This window comes from Hippichthys cyanospilos, chromosome 12, assembly GCF_059441005.1.
Source record: "Hippichthys cyanospilos isolate Australia breed blue-spotted pipefish chromosome 12, RoL_Hcya_1.0, whole genome shotgun sequence".
NCBI lineage: Eukaryota > Metazoa > Chordata > Actinopteri > Syngnathiformes > Syngnathidae > Hippichthys > Hippichthys cyanospilos.
In genome coordinates, this window is record NC_142380.1 from 11,260,338 (window position 1) to 11,277,336 (window position 16,999).

The 16,999-nt window shown below is 37.2% G+C and overlaps 2 protein-coding genes and 1 long non-coding RNA gene across 9 annotated transcripts in view; 2 read left to right on the forward strand and 1 right to left on the reverse strand.

Annotated features, from left to right (window-relative positions):
- The window catches only part of LOC148414834 (caytaxin-like), a 21,185-nt gene extending 12,909 nt beyond the window's left edge, over positions 1 to 8,276 (forward strand). For all 5 annotated transcript variants that reach the window (XM_088428873.1, XM_088428872.1, XM_088428870.1 and 2 more), the window contains 8 exons: positions 934 to 1,036; positions 1,129 to 1,260; positions 1,337 to 1,423; positions 2,332 to 2,430; positions 2,523 to 2,549; positions 3,611 to 3,658; positions 3,884 to 3,932; positions 7,827 to 8,276. In XM_088428873.1, coding sequence (XP_088284999.1) covers positions 934 to 1,036; positions 1,129 to 1,260; positions 1,337 to 1,423; positions 2,332 to 2,430; positions 2,523 to 2,549; positions 3,611 to 3,658; positions 3,884 to 3,923 — 536 coding nt within the window. In that variant the 3' untranslated portion in view covers positions 3,924 to 3,932; positions 7,827 to 8,276. The remainder of the gene's footprint in view (positions 1 to 933; positions 1,037 to 1,128; positions 1,261 to 1,336; positions 1,424 to 2,331; positions 2,431 to 2,522; positions 2,550 to 3,610; positions 3,659 to 3,883; positions 3,933 to 7,826) is intronic.
- LOC148414835 (uncharacterized) lies at positions 44 to 16,022 on the reverse strand. Of its 2 annotated transcripts, none has more exons than XR_015867395.1 (5): positions 15,979 to 16,022; positions 15,727 to 15,813; positions 11,714 to 11,798; positions 1,527 to 1,573; positions 44 to 1,437 (listed from the first exon to the last, which is right to left on the reverse strand). It is a non-coding gene; the product is annotated as an uncharacterized LOC148414835 (long non-coding RNA). The 2 variants fall into 2 exon arrangements; XR_015867394.1 differs by having other exon boundaries at positions 1,527 to 1,576.
- LOC148414836 (nicotinamide riboside kinase 2-like) lies at positions 9,029 to 12,395 on the forward strand. 2 transcript variants are annotated; one of them, XM_088428876.1, is made up of 8 exons: positions 9,029 to 9,299; positions 9,382 to 9,472; positions 10,464 to 10,512; positions 10,742 to 10,919; positions 11,000 to 11,071; positions 11,154 to 11,260; positions 11,949 to 12,034; positions 12,155 to 12,395. In XM_088428876.1, the coding sequence occupies exons 1-7, from the start codon at positions 9,274 to 9,276 to the stop codon at positions 12,032 to 12,034; spliced, it is 609 nt and encodes a 202-aa protein (XP_088285002.1). In that variant the 5' UTR covers positions 9,029 to 9,273; the 3' UTR covers positions 12,155 to 12,395. The 2 variants fall into 2 exon arrangements, with proteins under 2 accessions (XP_088285002.1, XP_088285001.1); XM_088428875.1 differs by having other exon boundaries at positions 9,032 to 9,299; positions 12,152 to 12,395.
- Positions 16,023 to 16,999: the final 977 nt, after the last annotated feature.

The window sequence follows — 16,999 nt, forward strand, 5'->3', positions numbered from 1 at the left end:
CAGTACAATCTCATTCAGTCCAATTGTGATGATTTCACTTCAGTCACTGTGGCAAAATGGTGCTTTATTTGCAAATGTGATACAAAAAGAAAAAAAAAACCTCCTATTTTGACATGGTACAATCCACCTCAGTTCTGAAACAGAATCTATACTTGCAATATAGTGCTTTCTACTCAAATTACGATACACTTTACTGATATTATTTTTATTATGATTAACTTAAAGTGCACTACAGTACAATGTGATTCCTTTACATTATGATGCCATTACCTCCCAGTAGCATACAGACAGAATTAGTGAGGTACAATACAATGCAATTTGATTCATGGCATTTTAAAACAAACTAAGATTATTTTTGAAAATAAATGCCATTCATTAGTCAAATTTGTATTTGAATAACCAAGCATGTTCATTGTAGACCTGCCTCCATCCCCATTGTTTGAAAACTGTCATCCACTATGATCCACTGAGGATATAGCATACAATAGGATTCACTCCAATTAACAATACCACATGATACATACAATCCTTTTTAGATACACTTCAATGTAAATCAAATTACGGTATAAAACAATTCACTCTAGCTGTGATACAATTCGCTTCAATTATAATGTTTCACTCCAGTCGTGTTGCAAAGTGATGGACTCCTTAATGTGAAACACGAACCAGTTTTTATACAAAATAATTCACTCCCATTGGGATACAACTTCCTCAAAATACTGTGCAATATGATCTTGTCAAATTATGATGCAATTCAGCAAGATTACAGTAATTTCACTCCAAATGGCACAATATACATGATGATGCGATAGAGAATGGTATAATGCGTTACTACCTACAACCTATCCCTATTTAGTGCAAAAAAGGACACTTCAAAGTATCTTTAAAAAAGTGGAAATCTGGATATTAATGCTCTCCATCTCGCCCGATCAGGCTATTACGGGGAAGGCCTGAACGCCATCATAGTGTTTGCAGCCTGCTATCTCCCAGACAGCAGCTGTGACGACTACTCGTACATCATGGAGAACCTCTTCTTGTAGGTACTTTGGGAGGCATGCTCATTCTCCACTTCTGTTCCCTCATTGTGTGTGTGTGTGTGTGTGTGTGTGTGTGTGTGTGTGTGTTCAGGTACGTGGTGAGCAGCCTGGAGCTGCTGGTGGCCGACGACTACATGATCGTCTACCTGAATGGAGCCACGCCACGCAGGAAGATGCCCGGCATCGGCTGGCTGAAGAGATGCTACCAGATGATTGACAGGAAGTAAGACTCTCGGATGGTGTGCTCATCAAAGCGTGAAACGACGCTGAATTAATCCTGTTTTTAACTGTCATCACAGATTGAGGAAGAACCTCAAGTGTTTGATAATTGTTCATCCGACGTGGTTCATCCGGACCATTCTAGCCATCTCCAGACCTTTTATTAGGTTTGTGACATTTTCTAGGAATAAAAAAAGTTTTTCAGTCTTTGGTTTGTCAAACATTGCCTGACAAAAAAAAAAAAATCCTGAATTGTAGGTTAATACTTACCAAGGAGGTTTTCTGGGGTGTTTCAATCAAAATAGCACATTTTGGTGCTTCTGGAAAATAGGCAAAATCAGAAAAAAATAGATTAATTTATAAAATATATAAATTCAACAGACCATAAGAACAAAAATGTTATGGCCTTTAATGGCCACCCCATTCATTTGTCACACTCGCTTTAGACTGTTTTAAAGTTTAGACATTTGCCTGGAGGTTAATTTCAACTAATTAAATCTCTTAGACTTGGTGTACATATATTTTGCATGTTTATGCACTTTGAAGTAGGGCTTCTAGCAAGATGCAAATTTTTCTTATGCTACCCCTTGCTTATGACATTTAAAAGTTTGTTGTCATTTTGTGTTTTACTGTGGCGTATAGAACATAAAAAACAAGCAAGAAAGAACAAAATAATTGATTATTATAAGGTTTATAAAAACTAAAATATTGTATTTATTTATTTATGTATTTATTTTTGTAACCTACTAACCAGGAAATGGGATGATTTTTTGTAATAATAATAATAATAATAATAATAATAATAATAATAATAATAATAATAATAATAATAATAATCTTTTTTAGATAAATAGTTAACTAAATCCTTTGAATAAGGAATTATTTCAATGTACATGTATATTAATTGTTCATAAGTATGGACTGCTGAGGATAGAAAAAAAATACATGTGAGGTCACGATATTATGAACAACTCTCAGTAAACAAACAGCCCTTTGCATTCACATTTACTCAATACAGACATTTTCATGTTAAACTGATAATCGCGTTTATTTTGGGTTTGTGTGTATGTCGCAGCGTGAAGTTCCTGGACAAGATCCGCTATGTGCACACGCTGGACGAGCTGAGCCTGCTCATCCCAATGGAGCACGTGCAGGTGCCCGAGTGTGTGCTGCAGTAAGTAGTCTCGATCCGTATCTTTTCAAAACAACAACAATGGAACCTACTTCATGCTGATTTTGACCCGCTTATCCGTTCTGACGCTTCAGGTATGATGATGAGAAGATAAAAGCGAGGTGAGTGTCACTGCAATGATGAAATTTAATCACTTTTCGTGAGCAGCTTGTTTAGTTCTGTCAAGCTATTAAAAAATCGGCACATGTTGCACCAGCGTGGCTTTGTAGTCAAAGAGTACAGGTACTAGAATGGCCTGCCTGCAATCCTGACCTGCCTAACATTGACAATGGTTAGTGTTTTGCATGTTGGACCGCCTCTGAAACGAGATGGTTCATCTCATTGGGTCGATCCAAAATAAGTTTGAAATGTGTGGTGCATTATGAAGCGCAAAATTTGAAAATGGAGACCCCGGACTGTTAAACAACTGAAATTGGATATCAAGAAGGAATGGGAAAGAATTCCACCCACAAAGCCTCGACAACTGGTGTCCTGTTTTTGTTTTCCAAGGAGCCATTATTATAAATGTTAGTTACAAAATTATTGTTAATTAGAATGTATTAGATAGATAGATAGATAGATAGATAGATAGATAGATAGATAGATAGATAGATAGATAGATAGATAGATAGATAGATAGATAGATAGATAGATAGATAGATAGATAGATAGATAGATAGATAGATAGATAGATAGATAGATAGATAGATAGATAGATAGATAGATAGATAGATAGATAGATACTTTAGCTTTTTGCAGATGTTGAAGGACGCCAGCCTTCTGAGGAAGTACAGTCGGCTCTGTCCTTTCCTGCACAGAGCTTCTGTGTTGGTAGTCCAATCCAGTTTATTGGTTCGTTTTGTAAGCATGTTTTGAAAAAAATTGTTGTACTCAGCGATGTGAAAATTACTCCTTTTTTGTTTCCTTGATATCATTTGATTAAAATTGTGTTATATTTCATACATATTAAAAACTATAGTGTCATCATCACATTCATGTTTTCATTATTATATCATGACTTTTATTTGTATATTTAAAAATATGTGTTTATCTAGCAAAAGCTTTTAATTCAAATAATTAATTACACAACAGTTATTTTGCTAGAATAACTTCATCTATTACTGTCAGTATTATCAATATTGCTGCATTTCACAGAATTATTGAGTGTTTTCTTTGTGCTCAGATTGGAGCAAGAGCAGCAGAACGCCAATTTGCCACCGCCAAAAGAGAGGTGACCTCATTCTGTACACACATCTTACTAAGGAAACATTTTTTTGTAACTGCATCATTTCCTGCGGTGGAGGGGTGGCAATTTGGTTAATTTATGCTTCAGTTCATTTTTAAAAGTTTCAAATATGACCTGTAAGCATTGGTTTTCTGCCGATGACATTTTTGAGTGATTAATTGGTGTAGGCGTCCAAGTGACTGAGATATGTTCTTCCTTCCCTCCTTCCAGGCCGAAAACGACAACGGCCGAGATTGGACGCGACATCTGACACGCAAAGGTAAGCAAGCAAGCAAATATTTGTAATGTCAGTGCTCTCCCCATCTACAGCGTAATGCGAACCTCGGGGAAATTGTACCACCTCAAAGATTTCTTCGCTCTTCAAGTAGCACCTTAAGAACGATAAAATACAGTAAGATGCTAGGCTCAAGTGCTCATCAAGACTTCTAACGCTCTTTTTACCTCATTGGAACAAACAAATGGAAAATATAGCATCCCTGTCAACCCAAAGGCACCATAACGTGATAATATATTTTTAAATGATAAAATCTTGTAGGACTGTACTTTATATAAATAAAAAGTGATAACATAATTTAATAAGTGTATGATTCTTTGCTTTAATTCAATGGGCCTCCTGCTGTATGTGCTTTGACCACCAGGAGGCAGTAAAATATAGTCATAGAATCAGAAGTGGGCAGTCCGTCTGTGTTGACGGAATGTCTCGATTGACCAATATACATTTTGTCTATCATTTGAATCCGCAGTTTTAATCGTCACCACCTGTCACCTCAGCGCAATGGTTTATCACGTGATCCAGTTAAATCTTCCAAATTTCTAAGAAATGTTCCAACTGACATATTATTTGGAGCTTTAAAGCATGGGCACAGTTTGAATAGGCAGCAAGCATACATAAAAAAAAATCAGGAATGCCTGGCTGAGTGCTAGAGTATTAGCATGCAGCAGATGCAATTAAGAGAGCACATATCCTTAAAGCATTACACCAAGCAACGTTGTTGCCACATCGAAACAACTGCATGGCCCGGAAGTCAATGTTTGCGCTTGTGTTTCAGACCCATGGTTTGATGAACTGAAATGTATACTTCACGCAATCTTATTCTGCCCATTCATTGTACAGACCTAAAGTAAAAAGCAATGTTTATAATTAATTTATTATTTTAATTATTTAATTAACCAATGGGCAAAATCGCAAACTGAATCCCACTCGGATATTAATGTATTTTTCCTGTACTTAAAAATAAAAACCGCACTGGATTTTTTTTTTCGTACTTAAAGTCAAAAGGCTTTGTCGTACAAATTTAATATGTGTAATATTGAACTCAGTGCTTGTTTTGCATACCCTTAGAATGAGCCTGCATAACATGTATGTCACTGGAGTCATCTAGCACAGTTTTGCTGCCATAAAGAGTTTGAGGTTGGGCTGGGAATGTCAGGAAAGTGGAACTGCGGGCTCAATAACCCCAAGATCCTGTATTACAGTAGCTGGTGAACTGGAGCAGCTGGGGTAGGGAATGTACAGTGAGCTACGATGCCAAACACGCACTTTGACAAGTCACGCTCGTATACTTGGCAAGTCTCCACCATTTCACTTGAGGAGGGTCAGCAATGATAATAAAGTAAGCTAATAAAATCAATAATACTGCAACTTGATGGACGATAGTATTACAGTTATGTAGTGAAGAAATTTATTGCATAATGAGTGTGACATAATAAAAGCATATGGTTCATGTAGCATGTAGCCCTCCTTGTAAAATGAGCCGCTAGCTCCATTTTTATCAATTTTAAGTCAAGTGCAGAAATAAATATGTCCTCAAATAGTAAAGATAATCAAATTTTACTTGCAATTTTGACATATTATGGAACTTTCCATTATTTGTAAACAGTAATTGTCTTGATTCATCAAAGCAACTAAAGCAGTGCTCTAGCTTGGATTTAAATAACTTTAATTACATTTGACAGATGTTTGGACTTAGACTGGTACTGAACTAACAAAATCCATCTATTAAATATTCTGGATATTATCATATATCACTTATATGATATAATTGAATACAAAATACATATATTGTTAAACAAATTCAAGTACACCTAATAACCAAATATTGTTTTGACTAAATTTGCCCAAATTTGAGAAAAGCATACATTTCTTTAAAATCATATATCCAAAGGTCGTCTTAATTGCCAACTAAATCACCAAGTAAAAAACCAACCAGCTTTAAAAATTAAAATCATTATCCTAATAAATGACAAACTTGGTTATGACATCTTTTTCCTAGTTTTTTTTCCACCACAAAAAAGATTTAGCATCAATTTTCTTCTTCATGCAAATGTACAGTAGGCAAAATTTTCCACTTGTACAGGTAATAACAGTTGTTAATGAAAGATTTAACTACGTGTTTTACTTTTTCTTTGTTTTTTGTTTTTTTCTGTGACAGTTCTCCACAACATGGATCTGTTTTACTTCTTTAGTACATGACGGTTCAGAATGACGCTATTACAATTATTCAATGAAGATTTTTGGAACATAGGATTAACTACAAGTTTTTTGTTGCTTTCTCTTTGACTTCACTTAAAGTGTACTAAGGTGTGTGTGTGTGTGTGTGTGTGTGTGTGTGCGTGTGTATGTGTCACTCGATTTTAGCACCTCATATTCCCTGAAGACGCTAGCGTTACATAAAGCGCAGCTGTTAATCTTTTTAAGTCGTCCTGTACACACGCCTGATAGGTTCTATTTTTGACGACAAGCCGCTCCCGGCCAAGTCAGGCATGGCAAAATGATCCGTATCGCATATGATGTTCTGGAATCGGAGAAAATGTGCACTGCGTCCGTCTTGCCATTCAAGGGGGCTCTAGCTCTATATGCCAGATCGCTTTCAACTAGTCTGGGAATGCTCAGCGGGGTTCAAGCCCGGGAAGAAGCATTGACACACTTTTAATTATTAAGTCATAGGCGGCATTTCATATGGTCCGATCTCGGCTCAACTGAGCTTTTCGCAATATGTACTGTACTCATGATTCCTTGAGAGACTGCGTTCTCTAGTTGTTTTAGTAAGATACAGGAAACAGCTTCACAACGTTGGACCTTTTCCACAAGAATTGGCACTAATGGCGGTGTATGCGCCTTGGCCACGTGGGGGCAATCTAACACTGATTCGGGCTTTAACGATAATCCTCTGTCCTTTGCAGCTTTTTTGCCTTATAGCGGGTATGTGTAATGTTATTGCTTGTGCCCCTGGGAGCTTTAGGGGCATTGCGGTAAATTCAGCAATACACACCCCTCTTCCGACTGTCCGCCCCCCCCCCCCCCCCCGATTATATTTAAAACAAACTGTTGGTCATTAAGAAGTTTTTGAAATGTATAATAATTTAACGTATTCATTTTTAACAACCAAAAAATACATATTCTAAACTTGGCAGTTTTACACCAACATAAAGATGTACTTATGCACAGTAACTAATTATGGAACGGAACCCTCAACTCTGAGACTGAATTTGCATGTAGCTGGTTTTATTTATTTTATTTTTTTTCACAGACTATTTTTTGCAATTACCCACAAGATTCAAGACTTCATTTGGACCAATAAACAAGGCTGTAGAAAAATTGCAGACTAAAAACTGTAGGTTCTAGTTTTACTATTATTATTTTTACTTTTATTATTTACTGCTATTCTATTGAAAATTGAACACTTCCACGATGTTTTGTCAAGAATGCCGATAACAAATATTTAGAGCCAATATCAATTTGTAGTTAAAGGAAAATACTGGCGCAAAACCAACTTTTCATATTTGCAACATTTTGTGGGTTCCTTTCTTCTTACACATTTTTCTTTTAAAATAAAATTCTCGCAAAAAAATGCTCAAATTTCCCCAGGTCAGCAGCTCTCCTTATCAATTTAACAGAGGAAGTAAAAATATGTATTTCTCTTAAGTTAACGTCAGTTTTAAATTGATTTTACGTTTACCGTTTAACACCACTAGGGGGCATATCCTCATAGTGTCTGACATCTGACACTTGACATTTACCACGTCCTTTGTCTCTTTTTTTCATTTTAACTTGAAACGGGTTAGATTTAAAAAAAAAAGTGCTATGGTGTTTTGACCAAACTTGTGGTTTAGATGTAACCTTGAAACCTGATCTGGTGTGGTTATTTTGCAGAGCTTTGGATGGTGACGATTGCTCCAAATGAGAAAGCCTGAGTGGATGTGGAACATGCAAGACAATCATTTGTCATTCACATCCCTGCAAGGACAACATGAACATGCACAACCTTGGACTGAAAAGCTTTACTCTTTTTGTTCGCATGAAGAGGATGTGCATATTTTTGAGGGGAGGGAAAAAAATGTGTCTTAAAAAATTTGTCATTATGAATGACGCAGTATGTGGTTGATGTGCAATGATGTTGTTTTTGGACCCTCTGTGAACAATGCAAAGGTGGCATGCTTGTAGATATCCTTTTGTTTTCTGTTATCCGTGCGTCGTTTTCGCCTGATGGAATGTGTCAACAAATGAAGCCTATTGAAAGATGATAGAAGAGATATTTATAAAAATGTGATATGTTATTTGTAAAGTTTGAAAGGGAACTGTAATAAAGAAATGTCATCATCATCAACTTCCTCTATACAACCTTAAAGCGCTGGTACTCGCCTCATTGCCAAAATGCTTTTGACAATTGACGATCAAAGATATAAATCATATATTTAGGGAAATACTTATTAATATGTCACCTGACAGCTTGTGGGAGAGACACTTTCCGACAGCCTTAATTTAAGATTTTTTTTTTTTTTGTCACATAGCCACATTTACATGTAAGCCTTTTTTTAATGGCCCTGAATGGTAAGTCTATCTCCCCACCAATAGGCAGATATGTTTGCAACCTTTCAATTCGTACAGTTATCACGTGCGCGGCAACAGCTGAAGCAAAGTTAATTTTCTCTGACATCTACACGTGAACGAGATATGATATCAAGTCATTTCAAGCCATAAAAACAGCACACATGAGATACACGCAGCTTGCAGTTAGTCAGCAGCTCTGTCCAAGCAGCAGGAGATTTTTTTATTTCATTTTTTATGACCCTCTTACAGTGGGGGATGACTTGCTTGGGCTGCTAGTCACATGGCTTGCTGCCTCAAAGTCGGTCCAGTTGCATCAGAAAAATGTGTGACTCCGAGTGAGCTAAATTTAGCATCAGAAATGCACCGCCACGGTTTTCCCCTTGAAAACTCCCTAACACTTTTGATTCACCTGCTAAGTATAAATTTAGGGCTACTTCCTAAAATCTCATCCGCATTTGCAGCTCGGCATCAAAGCAGTGTTTTAAGAAGCTTCTTGGGTGCCACATTCCTGTCTCTGACCCCGCCTAAACAGGTGGAACATTTTTGGGCCTGTATGCAAATGAGAGTCTGCCTCCTCCAGAGAAAGCAATCCGATTGGTGCTCCAGGTGGCTCTCATCCTTTAAATAGCCGATGGCGAGATTGCCTATCAATGAAGTAGTAAAAGGGGGGAACGACTGAAGTCCGAGAGGGAGGAGAAGGCTTTGCGAGTCTTAGCGTAGTTGGGTTCCCCATCTTTTAGTTACTGAATTCCAAATAAAAGCGACCAACATGAAATTCATTATCGGCATTGGAGGGTGAGTATTCAATTGATCACAGAGCGCTGTGATCCAGAGTTCCTTACACAAGATCATTTCCATTTGTCCATTGTACATACAGAGTGACCAACGGGGGCAAGACCACCCTGACTGACAAGCTGCTCAGGACATTGCCCAACTGCTGCGTGGTGCACCAGGATGACTTTTTCAAGGTAAGTGCTGATGGCCATGAAGGTACGCTACAATGATTGCACTTGAGGACACAAGCTTAAAATTCTGTCCCGTCGTGCTAGTAGCCTAGTAACACAAGTGGCTGATGGTCTCCTGGACAGCCAATCGTCAAGGCCGAGCGTTCCTTCTTGAAGTCGTGCACTTTGCTGAAGCTCAGGTCACCTTAACAGACTCGCCTGCAGTAACTGAGTGGGAACTAGAAATATGTGCCACTCAGTTTTCATCTTGCCCCATTTTACTTTTCTATTCTGAAACACTGTCCATAGGAATAATTGAATTAACTTCCAAAATGTTTTCATGTTGTCCCCTTTTGTTTTATGTCTGTTCTGCGGGACATCTGAAATAAATCTATCACCTTCGATGATATAAGTAATTTATAAGATCAACTAAATAAATCCCCCCCCCCCCCCCCCCCCCCCCCAAACATTTTTATCGGGCGCCTCTTTTGTCCTCGTCCCACGAGATATCTATTCCATTTGACAGGTCAACATAACGAATATTTTTTTCTCATCTTTCTTGGTCGGTAGAATAATCCAAATTAAATGTTTTGATCTTGTCCTTTTTATGTGTCGTCTGAGATTCCTGGCCCATGAGGTCTTCCAAATGAACCCTCAAAATATGTGTCCTGCAGGATCTAATGAATGAACAACCACAAAAAAATGTTGTCTCATCACTTTACCAGTCTGTGAAATACCTCATCGATAGATCACTAATTTTCTCCTAAACCATTTTCATTTCATCCCTCTACTGCTGTTAGAGACCTTCAAGCAAGGTTGCTCTCCAGAGCTCCTGAATATGCTAAGCTATCCCATCTAAATCCAATCAAAAAAGCCCCCCCCCCCCCCCCCCCCCCCCCAAAGATTGTGTACTCCTTTGGGTGGAGACGGGTCCTTGACTTGCCCTGTCCAGGTGTGATCAGCTGCGACGGGTTACTAGGTTGCAGCAATGTTTCACTGGTGACTGTTATTTCAGAAACCCGATCAAATAGAAGTCGGGGAGGACGGCTTTAGACAGTGGGATGGTAAGAATGGATTTTCGCGTAGGAAAACCATATGCAGTAATGTACTTTTCCTTTCCTGCACATTACCCTTTTTTTGGTTTGGTAACCATCCAATCCTATACTTAAAAATGATAAATTCACAAGGTATTCCATGTGAATGCCAGAGACATTCACTAATAGTGACTAATGTGTGTTAACAGTACATCGGTGAGGCCCATTGTGCTAAAATTATTTTCTCCCCCCCTGCCAGTTATCACGGCCTTGGACATGGAGGCCATGGTTAACACGGTGAAAGGCTGGCAGGAGAACCCAGTCAAGTTCGCCCGCTCCCATGGCGTCAGCCTGTCACCCGAAGCCGTGGAATGCGACTCGGACCCGAAGGGGATCCATATACTCATCGTGGAGGGCTTCCTCATCTACAACTACCAGTGAGTCAACTGCCTGCCGACACGTCACTGGTGACTTGCAGACCTCAAAAGCTCATCATAACATTATCTCATCTCTGTAGGTCTCTCATTGACGTATACGACAGGTGCTTCTACATTTCACTTCCTTATGAGGAGTGCAAGACAAGAAGAAGGTGATGGACTCCCTCGCTATTGTCATGACAACGGTCACGGTTATGGCAGTCCTCTAATATGGGTCTCATTGTGTCTCCGCAGTATGAGAACATACACAATCCCCGATCCTCCTGGTCTGTTTGACGGCCATGTTTGGCCCATGTATCTGAAGCATCGCAAAGAAATGGAAAGCCAGTGCGGCAGAATAGGTATGTTTAACTGAGCAATAGTCAGCTAGCAACTTCCTTTTGGAGGGTACGCACTGGGAAAAAAAAAAACACCACAAGGTTTTTTTGTTTTTGTTTTTTTACTGGTCGGCTAAAAATGGGCTAGTCTGGCTAGCTTCTTTTTAGACAGAAAAGAATAGGCTGCTATGTTAGCCTACCTGGTGAGCTAATTTAGCAACTAGTACAAAAAAAATATTTGCTGCATGGGAAAAAAAAGTATGCCTAACTAAGGACATGCTCTGTAACTATATAACCATTGGGCAAGAAACTCTACCTATTTAAGTTAGCCTGACTGGAAACATCAACTATCTACTGGACGTAGGCTAAGCTATCTTGGCAGCTCAATCAAGCTAATAATTGGACTAAAAAAAACAAATCCAAAACCTCAAAATTTGAAGTCATCCAGGAACATAGGACAAAGGAACATAGACATACCAAATGAATTGTTCTTCCTGGTCTTGTTTGTAGTCCCTTGTTAGCTGGCAGACTTCATAGGGTTCCATCATTTGGACTCCCGAGCCTATTAAGAGAACCAAATGGAAATTGTGACGATGCGTTTCCTTGGGTGTGGGTCCAGACTTCAAGGACAGCAGAGAAATAAAACATACTTTTGTTAGCAGCCTTCATGACATCCTAAAAGCTGGTTACCTTTTGAATCTGCCCCATTTAGAGCACCTCGATGGAATGATGTCAAAGGACGACATCTACTCCGTCGTGTTTGAAAGCATCCAGAACACCCTTCTCAACAACTCATAGGTACATTCACCATTTTGATAGTATTAAAATGACGTATATTGTGATTCCAACAAAAACAACAACAACATTTGTCTGTGTGTAGATATCTAGCAATGACGTTTTTTTTTCTGTCCACAGCAGGATGGCAGCTGGAAGGATCTTGTGTATAGATAATGTAAATAACAACAGCCTTTTTGTTGACATATACGCCTTGTAGAATGTGTAAATAGTTGTGCTGAGCTACACCTGTTATCTTTTGTATCACTCTGTCTGGAAAAGATAAAAAGCCACCCGTTTTGGCACGGGTTGAATGAACGCACATGTGCAGGTTGCTGGTCACGTTTGTCAAGCTAATATGACATAAAGTCAACAAAGCACTTCAGTTTGTTTCCTGTTGTCATTTTCAATGATTACCATGATTTATGAGACTAATGATGAGATTAAATCAAATATAATACGTTTATAATATGCAATGGACTGTTGAAGCAAAACTAACAAATATGACTGATTACTGGATTGTTTTTATCCTTTCATGTTTTTTAAACCATTGAGGCACTTAAAAAGCAACTAATACAATCAAACTCTTATAAACATTTGAATTCTCTAAAGTTAAATTTCCAGATTATTACGGATCCTTTAAGAATACCTTGATTGTAACGATATATGAATCAATGACATAACGTGCTTTTTTTAATGTAAAACACATACAAACATAACACAGTATGATTAGATGATTAATGAAGAACAAATATATTCTTTTTAATTTACGTTTAAGTGTAAATTTATACATAAATTGACCTGGCAGCGAGAACACTGAGGTAAACAGGTGACATTTTTTTTTTCTTGGCAGATATCATTGACTTATACCGATTGCAAATATTGTACAATAAATATACAAATTTTTAGCATATATTATATAAAACATACAATGAGAAATATTTTATAGGATTTATCAGAAAAAAATGATAAATTCAAGTTCTTTATATGTAATAGTATACTCATGCTGTGTGTGTATCATACTAGTTTTATAAATGATACACAGTATAAACATTAGAGTATACATATATCTTTTTCATTATCACACTTGAATGTGTCAGATCATCAAGCCCATCCTAAAACTCTCACAGGTAACCCAAATAAATAGTAAATATAGTTTCAGAACGGAGATCTATGTGGTCCTATGTAAAAAAAAAATTCAAAAAATCCTTCTCTGAGATTAACCACATTATTTGGAGGGATTAGCTCAATTTCATTGGTCACATCCACATCTGATAGGCTATATTGGAATCAAGAAATTACATAAATAGTACTTGACAAACTAAGTGGGGCTAGAAGCGCTACCAAAGAAGCAAACTGTGCCACTACCTCAAAAAATTTCCAAAAAAATGATTTTAAAAATATTAGAAGGTTACAAAGCCTTTTCCAAGGCTTGGGACTCTAGTGACTTGCGGTCAGATCCAAAAAATGGGGGATCAGAACAACCAGAATGACTCCAAGGGTGTAAAAAACACCCAGGGGAGTGCAAAAGAACTTAGAAGGGCATCTGAAAGACAAAAAGTACATCAAACAAAAATAATTCAGATGTGACCCAAATTTAGGAAAAATATTCTATGGACTGACTGAGACAAAATGTGGGCTGTTACTTTTACCATAAAAGTAACACAGTGGAAACAAGTGGGAAAAAAAATGAATATCATGATAGAAGTCAAAGATGCCTTTTTATGAAACCTTTTTTATATTATTGAGGAGGAGCTATAACCTTGAAACATACCAGTAAGTCCTCTTTTGACTGACTACAATAAAACCAAAACGTTTTGGTGTCCTGGAGTTAAAAATACAATTGAAATCCTTTGGTCTTTATTTGACACTAGCTTTTTGTGATTCTCACTGGCAACTCAAGAAGAAAAAGAATAACCAAGCCGCAGTCTGTATCTCAAACGGATTGACTCACAAGTGGAGGTACTGCTGATATCATTTTAAGTTGATGTTAGCCAACATTCAAGTGTGCTAAATCAGATATCAGCAGGGGTTGAAGACTTGCACAATGCACAGCGGAACAAAATGTACGGGCAGTCTATTCCTAAGTTCGTAAGATATGTAACAAAAACTTTTGAAGTGAGTCTTGTGATAGTATGTTTGAGAGCGTGTGGGTTTTGGCATACCGGCACTTGAGTAGATGGCAGCTGGTCTGACATTTTATATTCAGGCCAAGTGCCTGAGGTGTCAGAAGGGAGAGAGTTATTTTAAAAACATGCCACCGGACCGCAGGTCGGTTGTCGGGCGGAGGTGGGGTAAGGTGACACATCCACAACGAACTTTCACGTCAGCCGTCACCATAGCTAGAACCAAAAATAGAGTCGGGCCCTCCTTACATGGAGGACATGGGAGATGAATGTGTCTGTGGCCTGTGTGTGTATTTTTGATTTGCGTTTTTGTGTGTGTTTTTGAAAAAACATGGGGAGGAATGAGGAGGAATGGGTAAAAAGTTGCAATATTCCGAAATAGCATTCATTTGTATGGAATTTTTTTAAATGGAAATTTATAATTCGATAAGAATGTATTGTTTTCATGAATTAAAAAAATAAGTAATTCTATAAGAGAGTGTATTGAGTATATTGTATTAAATGTATTGAGTGTATTGTATTAAGTTGTAAGTGTATTGTTTTAAGAATTTTTCAGCATTTTGAGCTAATCTTTTTTCATTAGTTATAATTATAAGAACAATTTTTGTTATTTGAAGGATTTTTGTTATTTCTAAAGATAAAATCTCATAATGAGAAATGAAACTTGCATTTTTATATAAGGAAAAAAATATTTTCTTTATAAAAAGCTGGGATTTCACAAGAAAAATAGTTAGTGCATTTTTAAGCAAAATATAGTTCATAATAAAAAGAATTATGTTACAGTCATAAATTTTTAACTCATAATGTAATCATTAGCATATTTTTCATTATAATACCAATAATAACAAAAACAATAATAATTAACACACCATACAATTGTTGTATCAGTACTGTACTATATTACCAAGACTGCAATGTACATTAATATTAATTATAAATTACATGACTCTTAAGTGACAATAACTATGCAACTGCACAATTCCAATGAGATCCAATGCAAGAGCTGTATCCTAAGTTCACTTTTGATTGACAGGCCTTAATTAATGAATCAAAACAGCCTTTATTGTCGGATCTTGCCACACAACTGGGATGGCTTCCAATGAGATGAGCATACATACACAATGCACACGTACACACTACACTGCTATAATAAACCATCAGGTGTCTTTTGGAGTCACGCTGATGTGTTTAAAGACACACACGCGAGAGAAAAAGTTGAAGGCTGGTGCGTAAAATTGGCACTTGTCAATCACACAAGCTATCTTTGTCTCGTAAAATTGGCACTTGTCAATCACACAAGCTATCTTTGTCTTTCTATCTATCTATCTATCTATCTATCTATCTATCTATCTATCTATCTATCTATCTATCTATCTATCTATCTATCTATCTATCTATCTATCTATCTATCTATCTATCTATCTATCTATCTATCTATCTATCTATCTATCCATCTATCTATCTATCTATCTATCTATCTATCTATCTATCTATCTATCTATCTCTCTATCTATCTATCTATCCATCTATCTATCTATCTATCTATCTATCTATCGTTGCATGAAAAGAAGTTGTTTTTCAGCATCTCACCTGCAGTGTATGGCTCTTAATAAGTTGTGTATTCCACATTTCATCATCATCATCATCATCATCATGAAGCAAGGCCATGGAGGGCACCTATACAGATTATAACATATATTCAAAGCATCAAGTGTTTTATTTCCAAAGCTGAAAGTAAAGGTTAGTTTGCCGCCTTCTTTTTGGGTGGCAACATTTTGATGTGATTGCTTTACTTTCCACACACAATTAAGTTTCAATTCAGTATCATATCATAATACTTACTGGCTATTATTTGTGCCTTTTACATGTCCTGCTCTGGGAGGTCTTGTGCCAAACCAGTGCCCAGTCTGCGGCGTTCTTATAAAGAGGACGGGAATGCCACCGGGCGGGGCGTGAAAGGCCGAGAATAGAATCACAAGCGGAGTGGCCCTATTTGGACCGGCAGAGAGTCCCTTGGTCTTGATGGCATGTGGCAAGTGGACGGCTCGTACAGACACGGTGTGACAATGTCAACGCTGTGAACTGTGCTTGACATCCGAATTTTCTATTGTGGCCTAGTTTCATATTTCACAACCACAGGAAAACAGGAAATGGTACTCCATAATATTGTATTTTACGTGCAAAAAATTGTTCATTGAAACATCTTTAACCACCAGTTCATGAGCTCATCAATCAGTACATTGCTAATAGTCCTTCTGAAACCAGGATAAAGAGTCTGTTACACCTATTATGTTGAATCAAATTACTTGAAGGATCAAAGCAACATAAATGCTATTTAGCTTTATCATAAAACTAGCAGCCTTAAAGGATAAGATTAGGGAGTTGTCTTACTGTAAGACCACAAAGTGTTGATGAAGGTGAGATTAAACATCTTGAAGGCTCCTTTTTAAAGAATTGTTCTCGATTTTCCAAAGTGCTGCTTGCTGTGAAGCGAGTTCAGTTCACTGTCGCATTACAAATTTTAAACAATTAAATTGTGAAAACTGCAAATGAAGTTGATGATGATAATGGTGATGATGATATGGTGGTGCATTAATATTAAAATGTATTGTCATTGTTACTATTCCTATTATTACTAGTAGTAGTAGTAGTAATAGAAGTAGTAGTTTTAGTTGTAGTACTTTATAAACGATGTGGATTCCCAAATGCCCGTGTGAAGTTGTGCATGGTAATTCAGTTTGGCAATATTGCCCTCAAGCTGTAGAAGTACTGTACTACAATATGTATGTGTATGTATATATATATATATATATATATATATATATATATATATATATATATATATATATATATATATATATAT

Excerpts from the sequence above, each read along its gene's own strand:
- LOC148414836 (XM_088428876.1), top strand. The coding sequence starts at position 9,274 with ATGAAATTCATTATCGGCATTGGAGG. Across the intron at positions 9,300-9,381 it reads TTCATTATCGGCATTGGAGG|AGTGACCAACGGGGGCAAGA; the intron begins GTGAGTATTCAA and ends TTGTACATACAG. Across the intron at positions 10,920-10,999 it reads TTCCTCATCTACAACTACCA|GTCTCTCATTGACGTATACG; the intron begins GTGAGTCAACTG and ends TCATCTCTGTAG.